This window comes from Rattus norvegicus, chromosome 2 (assembly GCF_021556685.1).
Source record: "Rattus norvegicus strain SHRSP/BbbUtx chromosome 2, alternate assembly SHRSP_T2T, whole genome shotgun sequence".
In the NCBI taxonomy this organism is placed as follows: domain Eukaryota; kingdom Metazoa; phylum Chordata; class Mammalia; order Rodentia; family Muridae; genus Rattus; species Rattus norvegicus.
The window spans coordinates 223,428,039-223,445,212 of NC_141535.1; the positions used below are offsets into that span (position 1 = coordinate 223,428,039).

A 17,174-nucleotide genomic window follows, 5' to 3' on the forward strand; every position below is an offset into this window, starting at 1 on the left:
AAATTTACAAGAATATTAAGTAAATGTAATATGAATCTCTATAAAATTTTAACATGATGTAGTTTATAAACAAAAAATTTCAAGTGTTCTGGCCTTAAATATTAAGAATATGTTGTAGAAAACTAAAATCTATTTTGCACGTGGCATACAATGTCTTTTTAAGAAGAGAATTTAACATCAACTCTTTGAGGACAGTTTTCAACTAAATTGGTTTGCTTTCTAGATGTTCTCTATTAACTCCTATTTTATTTCCTAAACTTGCAATCCTCTAGGAATGAATCACATGAATCTGTAATGATTTAGTCAGATGTGGATATATAAACGAAGAGCCATGCTTAAGTTCAGTACACATAGGTAGAATGACAGTTGGGATGCTCTACATGCTCTCACATACTTTATTACTGTGAGAATATCAGGATATTTTTTAATTAATAGATTTTTGGTAGAAATTAGATAGAGCAATTGTGTATGATACACAATGGAAATGTTACAGTACATAAAGCAGTTTTAAAGTTCATTTTCAGATATAAACGTGTAGGTAGCATTGCTAAAAATTCTGGGGAAAATTCTGAATGAAATATACTAATTATAAATGTATAATTATATATTTTAATCAAAAAATGTAATCTTTGACCATTCTGATATCAATTTAAAGCACTTTAGGAAGCTGTAAGTTAATGAAGTCAGGGTTAGAGAGTTGGCTGAGCAGTTAAGAACGTAATTTACTGTTTTTGCAGAGAACCAGAATTTGGTTCCTGTCATTGATATTGGATAGCTCACAGGTATCTGTAACTCAGGCTCCAGGAGGCCTGATGCATTCCATAGGTGCATGCACGCACACACGCACACACACACACACACACACACACACACACACACATACACATACACGCACACGCACACGCACACCTTTAAAAAAATAAAACTTTACAGTCAAGCATTTTATCAGCATAGTTTAACACATTAGCTCTTAAATAGCAACATGATCTTAAAGTAATAATAATCATATATTTACTAATACAGCTGTTAGTGTTTTTGACAAATTTGAATTTTGTTTAAGTATATTTTATAAAATTTCCTACAGATGTATTTCCACTGCACAAAATTTTCCACCTCTGGGATACGTTATTGCTTGGAAATTCCTCTTTCCCATTCTGCATTGGGGTGGCTATCCTCCAGCAGCTCCGGGATCGTCTTTTGGCTAATGGCTTCAATGAATGCATCCTTCTCTTCTCCGACTTACCAGGTATGTGTGTAAATGAAGTGATCACTAAATGCAGTCTTGACTGTAAATACTGTGCTATCTTGGCCACGTGAGAAAATCATTCTGCTTGGGTCCAATTTCCAAAGTCAGGATGATCAGTGCTTTTCTTCTAGCCGAGGAATGCAGAGGCTGGCGCAGGTCATACTAAGCCTCTGTGGATCATTTCCATCACAGGACTGCCACCAGAAGGGTAAAAAGTCATGGCCCTGGGACTAACATGCTTACCCTTTACTTAGGACCCATCCATTTATCTTCACTGGTAGAGAGTGAAAAAGGCCAGTCAGGAAGGCGTTTGGAAATATGTTTATAGAAGGATGGTAATTCACACGCAACTTTGCTCCCCTCTAGCCGCAGCTTTTTGGTAACGACCTGGCAAGTGTAAGAGGAGGAAACACTGTCCTCAGAGGAAAATCACCAAGCTCTATAGGAATAAGTTATGTAATGTAAGCTAGTGACTAAGCTGTTTAAGGCATTTACAAGAAGTTTGAAACCCTTGGGAAGTCTACCTTGGTGCAGAAATAACAACCATGGTTTACTCTTGATGGTGAGAAGACAAGGTTTAGGGAATGTCTCTACAGTATGGAAGGAGCTAAATGTTTTCAAGATACAGAATTTGGACTAAAGAGAAGATGCAGCCCTTAAGAGTCCTTGCTGCTCTTTCAAACCCAGTTTTGGTTCCCAGCACTCACATGTGGCTAACAACCATTGTAACTCCAGTTCTAAAGGATCCAATGCTCTCCTCCTGTCTCTATGGGCACCAAGCACACATGTAGTGCATATACATACATAAAGGCAAGCACTCATAAACATCAAATAAAATAAAAATTTTTATTAATTTCCTTATTTACTCACTTTACATTCTGATCACAGTCCCCCTCCATTCTCTCCTCCCAGCCCTATCCTTACAAATCCCTCCCCTCATTATCCCCTCCGCTCCTCCTCAGTGAAGGGGAAACCCCTCTTGGGTACCACCCTGCCCTGGGACATTCAGTCCCAGCAGGACTAAGCACATGCTCTCCCATTGAGGCCCAACCAGGCAGGCCAGTTAGGGGAAGGGGATCCAATGGCAGGCAACAGAGTCAGAGACAGTTCCTACTCCAATTGTTAGAGGACCCACATGAAAACCAAGCTGCACATCTGCTACAAATGTGTGTTGGAAGCCTAGGTCCAGCCCCTGCATGTTCCTTGGTTGGTGGTTCAAGGTCTGTGAGCCTCCATGGCCCAGGTTAGTTGACTAAGTCTTCTTGTGATGTCCTTGACCCCTTCAGCTCACTCAGTTCTATCTCCCATTCTTCTTAAAGACCCCTCAAGTTCTGCCTGATGTTTGGCTAAGGTTCTTTGTAGCTGTTTGCATCAGCTGCTGAAAAAGCCTCTCAGGAGACAGTTAGGCTAGGCTCCAGTCTGCAGGCACAGCAGAGTATCATTATAGTGTCAGGGGTGCCTCTCTCACATAGGATGGGTCTCAAGTTGGGCCGGCCCCTATTGCATCTTACAGGCAGGACAAGTTTTAGGTTGAAGGCTGTGTGGGTGGATTGGCGTCCCTCTTCCTCCACTGGAAGACCCACTTGATTATAGGAAGTGGTCACTTCAGTTTCCATATCCCGTGCTGGTAGGAATCAGCTAGGGTCACCGCAAGAGACTCCAGTAGCCTCCTTCATTCCAGGTCTCCAACAAGTCCCAGAGATGCCCCCACTGATTTCCATTCTCACTCCCAGCTCTCTCCTACCCCCTCCCAATTGATCGCCATTCCCTGTCCCTCCTCTGTCACCCAGTTCCCTCTTTTCATCCACCCCCCCATGACTATTTTGTTGACTCTTGTGAGTGAGATTCAAGTATCCTCCCTCGGGCCCTCCTTATTACGTCACTTCTTTGTGTCTGTAAGTTATAGCATACATATCCTGCACTTCCTGGCTAATGTCCACTTATAAGTGAGTGTATACCATGCGTGTCTTTCTGGGACTGGATTACCGCACTCAGTGATACTTCTAGCTCCATCCATTTGACTGCAAATTTCATGATGTCCTTGTTTTTAATAGCTAAATAGTATTCCATTGTGGAGATGTACCACATTTTCTTTATTCTTTCTTCAGTTGAGAAACGTCCAGGTTGCTTCTAGTTTCTGGCTACTATGAACATAGATGGCAAAGTGTCTTTGTGGTATAGTGGGTCTTTTGGCGTTATGCTCAGGAGTGGTGTAGCTGGGTCTTGGGGTAGAACTAGTCCCAATTTTCTGAGAAACCACCAAATAGATTTCTAGAGTGGCTGTATAAGTTTGCACTCTCACCAGCAATGGAGGAGTGTTCTCCTCGTTCCACATCCTCGCCAGCATGTGCTGTCATTTAGTTTGGATCATAGCCATTCTAATTGGTGTAAGGTGGAATCCCAGAGGCGTTTTTATTTTAACTTCCCTGATGACTTCCCTGATGAACACTGAAATTTCTTCAAGTGTTCTTGTTTTGCTTTTTTTTCTTAATATAAAAATTTTACATTTTGTCCCAATTTTCTGGTTCCATGTTTGTCCTGGTTCTACTGGTGCTGTCAATTGTTCAGGCAGGCACACAGGAACTAATAGTAAATGCACTTAAAACTGTCCAAGATAAATCACTGAACACAAACAGAAGACCAATGATTTATTAAGCACTTTTAAGAGAAATAAGGAATCTATCACCTACCTTTGTTTATATTTCATGAATATTTCCTACTCTACCTTCTTTCTTTTAACGTCATCATCCTTTGAAAGAAAATAATAACAAAAATAAATGCATTAGAATAATTTAAAACTTTCCTTTCTCCCTTTTGTGTCATCCAATTTATCCAATTTAATTAAAATAAGCTATTTCATGCGTTAAACAGTAATAGTTCTGGACTTTATTTGTCAATTTTTTTCTCTGGGAGACCGGGAACAATCAAGGTGTCGTGGGGTTTGCAGGGGTGGGGCTGTGGGCAGGGGTTGGATCTGAGTAGAAAAAAAGAAGCCAACTCCACCAATCCAGAAGCAGCCTGTGCCCCACAGATGTTTCTTTGTCATCCCAGCTCGTCCAAGTACACAGAGGATGAGTGATTAGGAGTAAAAGAATTTTCCAGTCAGTTATAAGAATAAGTATGTTGGAAATGCTGACTTGTATCTTCGAATCTAGTAAACTTGGTTATTTCCTTCAGAGCATAAGTGTTGCCTAAGTGCTGGTGAAAACATCTGTGATGGTGGCTTAAAAGCAAATTAGTGACCAGTGCTAACGCAGCTAGCTCAGTTTGTAAAGATCTCTGAAGGCAGAGTTGTAGCATGTACCTACGTCAGAACTCAGTAGGTGAAGTTCAGCCCTCTCTTCACCTCTGACACCAGGATGCCTCTACTGAGGGGAAGCACCCTGACCACTATGCTCTCATTGTTTATCTCCGTTTACTCACTGTGTGTGATTCCTCTTACAGAGAAGAGCTAATAGGAAATACATGACATTCTAAAGAAGCCTAAAAGGATTTGGTACAAACTTTACCCTTAAGTGACCCATATTTTGTTTTTAATGATAGTTACTTGGTGGGATATTTTTCTCAAGTAAATTTAAAGAATTTCATTTTTTTTAGCATACTGAGCTCCCCAGCTGTGTTTGAAGAACTTTGGAAGTAGCTGTGGACAGCTCTAAAATGTAAAGACAGACAGACAGACAGACAGACAGACGCACACAGAGACACACACACAAATATCTATGCCCTAAATTCAAGGGCACCCACATATGTAAAAGAGGCATTACGAAGTTCAAAGCACACATTGAACCTCAAACAATAATAGTAGGAGATTTCAACACCCCAGTCTCACCAATGAACAGTTCATGGAAACAGAAATTAAACAGAGACACAGAGAAACTAACGAGTTATGAACCAAATGGATTTAACAGATATCTATAGAACATTTCATCCTAAAACAAAAGGATATACCTTCCTCTCAGCACCTCATGGTACTTTCTCTAAAATTGACCATATAATCAGTCACAAAACAAGCCTTAACAGATACAAGAAGATTGAAATAATCCCATGCATCCTATCAGATCACCACAGACTAAGGCTGGTCTTCAATAACAACAGAAAGCCCACATATACCTGGAGGTTGAACAATGCTCTACTCAATGATAACCTGGTCAAGGAAGAAATAAAGAAAGAAATCAAAGACTTCTTAGAATTTAATGAAAATGAAGGCACAACATACCCAAACTTATGGGACACAATGAAAGCTGTGCTAAGAGGAAAACTCATAGCTCTGAGTGCCTCCAAAAAGAAACAGGAGAGAGCATATGTCAGCAGCTTGACAGCACACCTAAAAGCTCTAGAACAAAAAGAAACAAATACACCCAAGAGGAGTAGAAGGCAGGAAATAATCAGATTCAGGGCTGAAATCAACCAAGTAGAAACAAAGAGAACTATACAAAGAATCAACAAAACTAGGAGCTGGTTCTTTGAGAAAATCAACAAGATAGATAAACCCTTAGCCAGACTAACCAGAGATCACAGAGACAGTATGCAAATTAACAAAATCAGAAATGAAAATGGAGACATAACAACAGAAACTTAGGAAATTCAAAAAATTATCAGATCCTACTACAAAAGCCTATACTCAGCAAAACCAGAAAATTTAGATGAAATGGATGATTTTCTAGACATAAACCATGTACCAAAGTTAAATTGGGATCAGATAAACCATATAAACAGTCCCATAACCCCTAAAGAAATAGAATCAAGGGGCTGGGGATTTAGCTCAGTGGTAGAGCGCTTACCTAGGAAGCACAAGGCCCTGGGTTCGGTCCCCAGCTCCGAAAAAAAAAGAACCAAAAAAAAAAAAAAATAGAATCAGTCATTAAAAGTCTCCCAACCAAAAACTCCCAAGGACCAGATGGGTTTAGTGCAGAATTCTATTAGACCCTCAAGAAAGACCTAATTCATGTTCAGAGAATTAGATGATAAAAGTGTTAAACACTTTTGAAACAAATTGCATTTTAGTCTATCTACAAAGGATAGATAGGCTAACTATATTGTACTTCTAATTTTAAGACCAGGATCAGCATTGAGTTTAACTCTCTAAATATATTCTGATACAGTAAAATCCCCCTGAGGATTTACCAAACGAGTTAATGCTAACCTTAGAGAAGCAGTTTAATCTATGTATCCATTTCCACGTCTCTTACTCTGAGAATGGTAGCATTTCCTGTCAATTGACCATTGTGTTAAATCAGTACAGATAAAGAATTTAAAACAGCAGAGGGCAGATGTAATATATTGTAAAAGTTATTAAAACTATTATTATTATTATTATTATTATTATTATTATTATTATGCTTCTTGCTTTTATTCAAATATAATGTTCTACTGTCTTAATAGCATAAATGCAGTAATCTCCCCTCTTAGCTATTTCTAAAAATTCTTGAAGGTGTCTATCACAATAATTCACGTTAGAGAAAGCTAATGAGAAATTACCTTTAAAACCTTCATGGCTACTGTTTGCTATTAGAAATTGCGAAGTCGGCATTAGAGGCCTCAGCTTTCTCTGAAATTCAACTGTTACTCAGACATTATAAGAAATAAATGCAAATATGTAAACTATTATGAAAAATATTAATTATATTAAAGAAAACTGCTGTTTTAAGGGAGGTTCTTGTAACAAAAATCAATTGACTAAAACAAATTCTTATAATATTTGTTTTCCTATAGAATATTTTTAAGTTCCCTTCAGTAAAAGTTTTAATGACTATGTTAAGGGCTTCCCATTTATGCATATAAAGAACGATAAGCTTAAGTGTGCAGAAACTTGCTAGCATCTTACTGTTCTCAGTGGTATCTTACGTGTCGTACACAGCTGGCTAGATGAAGCTCTTCATCTGTGTTAACTCATCAACTGCACATGCTTTCTTTTTCATTATTCAATGTAGTATGGCAGAATCATTAAAGAACCACTTTATGTATTTACTTTCTTAACATGTGTGCACACATGCTTCTGTCAGGGTACGTCCTATGTGCCAAGATCAGAGGATCATTCTTGTGAGTCAGTTCTTTCCAGCTACTCTGTGGGATCCAGGCCAGCATGTGTGCATGAGCATGTGCCTGTGCATGTGTTTATGTGTGTATGTATGTGGATGCAGGAGTCTGTTCTCTCCTTACACTGTGTAGGTCCTGAGGATGAAACTGAGGCTGAAGGCTTGGCAGCAAATGTCTCTTTCCATGTAGCCATTTCACCAAACCTCACAGCATATATTTTAAGCAATTCACTTAAGTATCACATTTTCTATGGTCTATAAATGAGAAAGCCATAGAAATAGTTAGGGACTAAAGTCAAGATAATAAAACTAGGAGGGAATTGCTAAACTAGGAAAACTTAATACTGTGCCTCAGTATTTCCCTTTTACACCCAGTATGCAAATGAACAGTTAGAGAGAATGAGGAAATGAAGAGCCTTTGGTTTCTGTTTTGGAACTACATACATGTCAAGGCAATTCGCTGATGTATGGTGTAGCAAAGAGCAGAAGGGCACATTCCTCTTGATTTCCAGTTCTTGTAGGCCTGTAGCACATTATTTATAAAGTCAAGATTTACTCTATTTTCTTACATGCCTTTACACCAAAAAATAATACTAAACTGTCTGACCCAAGCTCCATCCCTAGGACCGCGTGATGGAAGGAGAGAGCACACTCCTACAAGTTGTCCTTTGGTCTCCTCGGGTGCACTGTGGATTCACATCTGTGCACATACATGCTTACACACACACACACACACACACACACACACACATACACACACACACAAACACGTAAATTTGTTAAAATAATAATTATTTTTAAGAATGAGAGGAAGATATAGGAAAATGTAAGGAATCAAGTAGTATGTGTGTATGCTTCATTTGCTAGCTTTTGTTTTTTAAATTAGAATAAAAAGCAATGAGTTCCATTATGGCATTTGTGTGTGTGTGTGTGTGTGTGTGTGTGTGTGTGTGTGTGTGTGTGTGTGTGTATCTATGTGTATATAATCTTTATTGTAGAGTATAGTCAAGTGGCATGTTTTTATCTCATTACACACCTTCGAGGAAAAACAACTTTATGTAGCACAGCCTTAAAAAGGCTACTTTGGATTTAATTTATTCATCATACCAGGTTAAAATTTCTGAATCTGAAACCATGAACAAGTAACGTTCTGAATAATGAACAATTTAGTAGCTGTTATCTACTTACTTTAAGCCTCAGCAAATAATGCTTAGATAGAAGAAGGCCTTTTCACTCAGTAATGATATTAAAAATAGTGGTACTTTTCTTTCACATGCTTATAAGGAAATGCTAAACTTTTATTTAAGCTCCCCACCTAGGAAATTCTAAACATTTGGCTTTTGTATGTTTCTGTGAGATAGATGCTGAGTGTATGCGTATAGTTGATGGTATGTATGCCTGTCAGAACCTGGGAGTATGATTGGCAGGAACCGGAAACAGGTCAGGCTCATACAGGCCCATACTGGATTCTTCTTAAGTTCATTTTCTAGCATAAATGCTGGTGGGTACTCGTAATCAAAAATATGTAGGTTATATTTAGATATTACTAGTTATAGTTGATTCGGGTGTAAGGTGAACAAAGATAGGTTAAATAACTCCTTACTTATTAATCGCTTTCAATATTTATTAATTGTATCCTCCTAAAGTTCTTGCTTAGCAGAAATAAACTCCAAAATGTCCAATTATAATAACTATCAGTAGAATTGCTATTAAACATTTCCTGATAGCAAGATGGTGTTATTTTAGTCAAGAGGAATATTTTTGTCTTGTTACATACCATAAAGGAAAAACAACTTAATATATCATAGCATTAAAAAGGCTACTACGTATTTACTTTACACATTGTACAAGGTTTATAATTTCTCAATGTGAAGTCATAAAAGGATGCCATCATGAGTCATGAACATCCAGTAGACATTACCGGCTTATTTTAAACCTCAGAAAAGGAAATCTTGACAGTCTTACCATTTCTATCACTGTTGGTCAACTTAATTGGATTAGTTTCTCTTCTGTTGCTGTTAGCAAACCCCACGGCCAGGGTCACGTATAGAAGAATATATTGGAGCTTACAGCTGCAAAGCATTCCAGTCTCTGATGGCAGAGTGGAGGCATCAGCCAGTACACATGGTGTCTGGTACAGAAGCTCGGGACTCACATCTTGAATGGCAAGCACACAGCAGTGAGGGCAGCCTGAGAATGGCTCCGGTCACTAAATTCTCCAAGCTCACCCTTAGTGACTTACTTCCTCCAGCAAGACACTCCTCACCTCCCAAACAGCACCAGCAGCTAGGACCGAACTTCACAGCCTGTGACTGTGAGGACATCTCATTCTACCTGCACACCAATTAACCCCATGTTGCTGAGAACTCTGCTCAACCTAAGTTTTTTGAGTCAATTCATCCCCCACCCAGATAATTTTTTTTACTAAGAAGTTATGTTAAAAAAAAAAGAAAGAAGTTATGTTCCCTGTAAAAAAATAAAATAAAAGAATTCCATCTCCTAAGTCATAAATCCAAGATTAGTATCCTATGCCTACATGCCAGTATATGGACAGTGGGCACCATTATACTTGAATAGGTAGCAGAAATTACAATTCTACACACTTTAGACTGTTCTGGCTTGTCTGTGTTGTTTGTCCCTCTTAAAAATTGCTACCACATTCCTGGACTAGATCTTATTATACAGACTTCAAATAAATAAGCTCATATTTTAAATTAAGTACGCATTTGGATTTTTAACTGATGGGTGTTTTAGCTGTTCAGGGTGGTTTTGAAGGGCTGGGTGGGACGCTCACAGGTAGAGCACTTGCCAGGTATGCACAGGCTCAGAGTTTAACCCATGCCATTGTTGGGTCAGCTTTGTATGTGCACTGCTGCTGTTTCCTCTTTGTTTATTTTAGAAGAAGAAATGCATTAGACATAGAAATGCATTAGAAATAGACTGCAGTAATATGCATGTTCAGTAGTAATGCCCTCAATTATCTGTTTATACTTAATGACCCTATGTAAGGCAGAGTTTAAGGAAATGCATTCTCTGAGAACAGAAGGCTTTAAATTATAAGACAATCATTTGGTTAAAAGCATAGACCAATTTTGACATTTTAGCTAAAACAAATTTTTATTTCATCAGAGGTACCAGAAATATAAACATAAATGCTTAACCAATGAGAAGATAACATGGTATCAATGCTGTGACTTGGGACAGCCATCAGTGGAATAGACAGTCCCTAACTATGACTTTTCCGGTGTTCAGCAGCTAATACAGCAAAAGAGTGATCAGATACTCACAGACGCCCTGAAGCCTTCGCCAAATTAATATGAACGTGTTGCAGTTATATAACAGGTTTCAAAAGGATTTTAGGGACTTTAACTATATAAATAAAAAGCCTTCAGTATCCAATCAATAGATTCTTTCATTTAGGAATGACTATAAGTGGAATGAATTACAATGATATATTTTTTTATCAGATAGGACCTCATTTTTAGGGAACTTGAAATTTAGCCAAAGATGACCTGATCTTCCTGTCTTTCCCTCCCCACTGCTGGGATTGGAAGTCTAGGCTTCCATGCCAGTTTACATGGCACTGAGAAGGAACTCGGAGCTTCCTACACACTGGACAGGTTCCTCTCAGGGAGCGTCATCTCCACAGCAGGTTACAGCAGTGCGGACTCTAGGAAGTAAATACTGCAAAATGTTAGGCCATAAGACTTAAGCCAAATATTAATGATTATAGCTAATAGACTGCTAGTGTGTGACCTCTTTGTTGCTTTAAGCAACTGAGGGATACAAAATGAAAAGAGAAAAACTTTCTCAGTAGAAGAAAGTACTGAACAGGGAAATAATTTGTAAATGTTGTGTGCTTAGAACCAACAGGACACTAGCTAGAAAATAAAAGAGAAAATTCAGAGAGAAGCATCACTGTGAGCTGTGAGGGGGTGTTTTTAAAATTTTCTAGAGATAACTACTTTTAAATGTCTTTGAAAAATAAAAACTGTTGTCAAAAGTATTGTCCAGTACCAGGAATGTGACTAATATGTTGGTAACTCCAGGGACTGCAGCTTGTAGAAGGCAGGGTGTCCTCACTGGAAATGCTCTGCTGGACCTCCAGGACCTAGGGAAAGCAGCTCATACTCAAGGTGGTTCAGAGCCAGCTCTGCTAGAATTCATGCTGGTCTACCAAACCGAATCTGTTAGTGTCTCGCATTTGCAGGCTGTGACGGCATGGCAGTCGTACATACCTGTGTCTCTTGCTCTGAATGTCTCAGAATTACAGTGGGGTTGACATAAAACACACTAGCTATGGGGCCTTTATCTGAGTTCCTTCTCTTCCACTCAATCCTGAAAATTGCACATGACCTCAAGAATCCATTCTAGATGCCAATTAAATTATTTTGAGCTCAAAAATTGTTAAGCATACTTAGATGGAACATTAAATTATTTTGAGCTTAAAAGCTGTTAAGCATAAATGAAAAAGTAGTTAATTTGAGGAGTTTTTCAGGATATGGGGAACGATTGTGTGGCTACTTTAAAATGTCATGAGAATTCATTTTTGTGAAATCTAGGTTTATATTCAGCCTTGTTAAAGGGACAACAGGGTATAATAACTACTTCATTATTTTTGAAAATCTTATAGTGAATAATTTCTAAGCTAAAATCAATAATTTTGGGAAATACAAAGCCAGTAACAGGCCCATAAAGGCTGCCATATGCTACATGAATCTGGGATGCCAGAGATTTTTCATAACTCTGACCTAAGACACTTAAAACATAAAACTGGACTGTGGAGATGCTCCGTGTATAAAGCACTTCTCCCACAAGAATGAGGCCTGGGATTCAGCTCCTCCCAACCATGTAGAAGTCATGTAGACTGTTAACCACTTGAATTCTAGTGCTCAGGAGGCAGAGACAGGGAACCCCTGCGCAGGCTGTCTGGTCACACTGGCTAGAAATGGTGAGCTCTGGGCTCAGCAGGACACCTCGTCTCAGTCAGTCACATGGAGGCACAGTAGAGGATGACCCCCACCACCAAGTCAAGTCTTCTCAGGTAGGCTTATACATGAGAAGAAAAGAAATGCTTCTCTACATTAGTAACTAAAGAAGAATGAAGTCAGGGTTGCTCAATGTTTTGTAATAACCTTGAAAACAGAGAGTGACCTGAAATAATAATTCATCTTAGACCCAGTCCCAAGTTTTCAAAGACCTGGTTTGAAGGCCTTTAACCATGGTGGAAATATTTATTTTCTAATTCTGTGAGATTTTATGAGCAGTCCAAAAATTATCTGATAATTTCTGTCAATGTTGTTAACATATTTTCTTTATCATACCACCAGTGACATTAGTTTTGTTGGCCCTGTTGTCAACTGTGTATATATGTCTTGGCTTTCAAATCACTCAAAATGGATATATTACATATTAAAGCAATTAATTACCTGTAAAATACTTTTAAAATGAGAAACTAGGGCTGGAGAGAAGGCTCAGCTTTAAGAGCACTTGTTGCTCTTGTAGCAAACAGAGTTCTCTTCTAGCACCTACACGCTAGCTCATGACCACAGATACCTTACAAGCAGTCCAGCACCCTCTTCTGACTTCTGTGGGCACCAGCCATGCTGGTGGCAGGCAGACATACATGCAGAAAAACACTCATAAAATGAAATGAACCTTTTTAAAAATCAGAAGCTGATTTGACACCTCACACATTTGCTGCTAATATCACACGGAAGAATTTAAAGACCAAACTGTTTCATAATTTAATACAAACGTAATATTTTTTCATGTATTTTCTGAATGTGACTTGTATGTTTAGTAAAATAATAGCACTTGTGGGTTTATTTCCCCTCCACCTAGCCGCTGTTTCTCTTTACATTTGGCATGAAAAACTTGAAAGGACTCTCATGTGCTGCCTCTTTAACTGTGGCCTTCAACAGTGGAAATAGCCTGTCCACCATTCGGGCTCAGAGTGCGGTGAATCTGCTGGGTCGGGGCTCAGCAAAAGCACTTTACAGCCATCTGCCAGAGCAGAAGGGGGACGGCTGGCGGCCACTGTCCTTAGAGCCTAACATGCTTGTTTCAATATCAGAAACTATACTGAATTACTTTGAGAATTGAGAGCCATTTCACTCATTTCCAGTTGCCTGGGAAGTGCTTATCAGATTTGTTCTAGTTGCCACAAAGACCAAGAGCTCCTGATTTACTTCTGATTCACCATGAGGCATTAGAGAGAAAAAATGCCTGGAGCTGGCCTGGAGCTGTCTCCTAGCTGCCTCCTTGGTCCTTCAGAGGTGTGAGGCTTGCCCTTTGGCAGCACCTGCTGCTCTGCGCTGTGGCGACTGCCGCTCCACCACTACGGATGAAGACACAGTGGGAGTAGAAAGACAGTTAGTAAGTGCCGTGGGTCAGGACTGTTGACGGCATTTTTAATTATATATCTCTTCCTTGCAGGCGTTAAGCAGCAGGAGTGATACATGTTATAGAAACTGTACCAGCAAATACTGTACATAGGCTGTCTGCAAAGGGAGTGCATTAAAGCCAAATTCCCAAGGACATTATACCTTCTTTCATCTTAGACATTGCCAAGGCGGCATTTATGTACATCCATCCATTCGTTCCACAGATAATGCAGACTTCCTACAGGAATGTGTACATGCCTGATGACATATGTGTATAACGAGTCTTGTTGCTGGATTCTGTTCCTTGCTTTTTTTTTTGTCACAAATCATTCATGACTATTTAAAGTGACCGACACTTTTGATTTATCATAATTACATATATTGTAATTGCATTGTTTGGACGGGTCACTTAGCTGCATTAGTTCTGTAATTTTTTCAGTTAGGGAATTCAACTTTCCTCAAAGAATTGCTCTGTGTAATCAACAGGATTGGAAATGTAGCACTGTTAAATGTCTAGGTGGATCCCTCTACATTGGCCCAGGCTGCAAGTGTGGGAAACAAGCTAAGGGTGGTGATGCTTATGGTATAAGAAAGGTAGTCAGTTAAGGGGTGTGTGTGTGTGTGTGTGTGTGTGTGTGTGTGTGTGTGTGTGTGTGTGTGTGTGTGTGTGTGTGTGTGTAATTGGGGACTAGTAGAGATTTTTAAGTGATAAATGATCACCATAATTAGAAAATTGGAGTGTAGATGCCCTGTAATTGGTTAGGCTGGGTACAGCAGCCTCCATTGAGCTCTCCTAGCTCAAGAGAAAATACTCTAAATATCAAGTAGTTCTTCCTCCTCAGAACAGGAAAGCTTGTTGCTCCCTTCAGGTTGTTCGACGTAGACACGATCTAGGTATTTGAAGAGGAGCGTGTGATGGGGACAAATGATGCAAGGGCCTTATTTGCATCAGCAATAGTGTCGGCAAGGCTGAGAGATGGTAAACTAAGAATGCTGCATGTAGGACAAACTGACAAGGCGAGAGTTGAGTTCCGTCTGGAAAACATCCAGTAATGCTTAGCACTGAGAAACGTCGCCGCTTTGTTTCAGTGTTTTCAAGCTAGGAAGCGTCCCCAGCATGGAAATCGGCTGTAAGAAAACCTTGCTCCCTGCCTGAGACACCTATGCTTATTTATTTAACACATGCGTAGCAAACGTTCCTCTCTGGTAGGCATTGTACTGTGCACTTGGACATAGAAATAAATAAGATGCCTTCAGCTGTGTAAAGCGTGGTTAGAAAACTGGAACTTAGCAAATAGCACAAGACGTGAAACTGCACACTGCCCTAATGCGGATAAAGTGACGAGAGAGCTGAGGTCCATCCTGTGGTAGTGGTGGTGACTGATATTGGTGACACTGGCAGTGTGCTGGTTAGGGCATTGCTTGGTGTGCTGAGAGATCTGGCCATGCTTTGTATGTGACCTGAAAGTGATAAGCAGGAAAGCGCATGGTATTATGTGCAGTTTAGGAAAATCATTCAGTCATTCAAGCTATGGCGTGGATGATGAGGTGGACGCCCTTAAAACGCTGTTCACTGAGAAGTGGGAAGAGAGTTTCCAAGAGTAAATTTAAAAATATAGTAAAAGTTTTTATGGAAGGGCTCTTTACTAAAGAGCAGTAGTGCTCAACCTTCCTAATGCTGCAACCCTTTAATACAGATGTAATGACCCCAGCTACAGAGTTATTTTTGTTGCTTCCTCATAACTGTAACTTTGCTACTATTATGAATCACATAAATATATGTGGTTTCTGATGGTCTTAGGTGTTGCTGTGAAAAGGCCATGTGACACCCAGAGGCTTGCCACCCACATGTTGAGAACTGCTGATCTAAAGACATTAGATGATGATAAAGATGCTATCGACCTGAGGGTCTGACACAATTTTCTGTGAAGGGGTACTTCGTGGTGTGCAGTGTTTATTTTGTTTGTCATAGTCTCTGCTCATAAGTTACACCTGTTCCAGTCTATCTTCTGGAGTTCCATTATGCTAATTTTAGGATATTTTCATGTCAGCAGACATCAGAACTTAGAGTTCATCCTATCTTTTTTTTTACAAACAAATTCTACATTTCAAAATGTTAATTGTTAAAAGACTACTGCACATATGAGCACACAGACATGACAGTGTAACAAAACCTTCACAGTTTCAAGCCAGACTGCCAGCAAGGAGAAGGTGTCTGCAGTTGGTAGCTGCTGGGAGAGGGAGAGGGTTTCCTCAGGGAGGTGATGCCATGTACAGTACCAACCACACTCAGCGCCTGGCCTCGTGCCCAGGAGAGGTTGGTCAACACAAAATGAACTTCTTGTACTTTTGTGCTTTGGTTTGGTTTGGTTGCTTTCCAAGAAAGAACATGAATTTGGTGGGTTGGGAGTTGGGGTAGGATCTGGAAGAGTTTGGGAAGAAAAAGGATTTTGATCAAAATACTATATTGCATGAAATTCTCAAAAAATAAATAAAAACATTAAATATAAAAAATAGTTGTTGGAAGAAGTTAATTATCAGATTGAAATTGCCCATATCCTAACATTTTTGTAGTATAAGAAATGAAGCTCTAAACCCAGGGAGATGGCTCAGCACCGCTGCTCTTGCAGAGGGCTTGGACTCCATTCCCAGCTCGTCATGGTGGCTCCCGACCATCCACAGTTCCAGTTCTGGGGGACCCAGTCTCTCTCCGACCTCCATTGGTAGGAGGAATGCACACAATGGCACACATACACGCATGTGGGGAAAGTTTCTCTAAAATAAGGCTTTTCAAAAAAAACAAACAAACCCGAAGGTTTGTGCAGTTAACAGTTACTATGCAGTTCTAATCCAGTGTCTACACATTTCAAACAGAAGGAAAATGTGTAAAATTGTTTTTATTTTTTTTTCTTTAGGAAAATTTTCATGAAATGTATAGATTTGAATTATCTAATTCAATGCATTGCAACAGCTGTCTACAATATATGTCAATCTCACCCTAGAAGATACAGAGAAGTCTTACAGCCCACAAATTCTTCCCTTCTACTTACTAATAGATATGCGCTTCTCCCATAGCTCATTCTCCCATAGAATGAGGTCCTTACCTCATTCTGTCAACCTACAATGGCTTTAATGGTTGGGGCTTTATTGCCTGAGTTGTTTGTTTTTGTTTTTATTTTTATTTTAATCTTAATGAAATGAACTGAACTCAGGTGAACTGAGGAGCCGGAGTTAAACTTGTGAATTATGGCAACAGTACTAACTGAAAAGACTAGTCAATCTTTAATCATTACTGAAATAACATCAGAAAGACAGGAAACGGAGAAAGACCCCTCTTACCCATGTTGAATACTTTCTTGCGGAGAAGCCAGGCAGGGGATGGATGGATGAGCATAGCCAGGGCCTTCAGGTGCTGCCAAGAGCTGTCACCTAGCAAATGGTCTCTCTTGGTGTTAGGAACTTGAAGACCACACAGGGGTTTACTCAAAAGGACCGGAAATGGAAAAG

The 17,174-nt window shown here is 39.5% G+C and overlaps 1 protein-coding gene across 2 annotated transcripts in view; it reads left to right on the forward strand.

Annotated features, from left to right (window-relative positions):
• Tbck (TBC1 domain containing kinase) overlaps positions 1-17,174 on the forward strand; it is a 171,570-nt gene that overhangs the window by 78,207 nt on the left and 76,189 nt on the right. For both annotated transcript variants that reach the window (XR_015661625.1, NM_001415033.1), the window contains 1 exon segment: positions 1,085-1,246. Coding sequence is in view for 1 of the 2 variants with exons in the window: in NM_001415033.1 (NP_001401962.1) it covers positions 1,085-1,246 (162 nt within the window). In the remaining variant the exon portion in view is untranslated.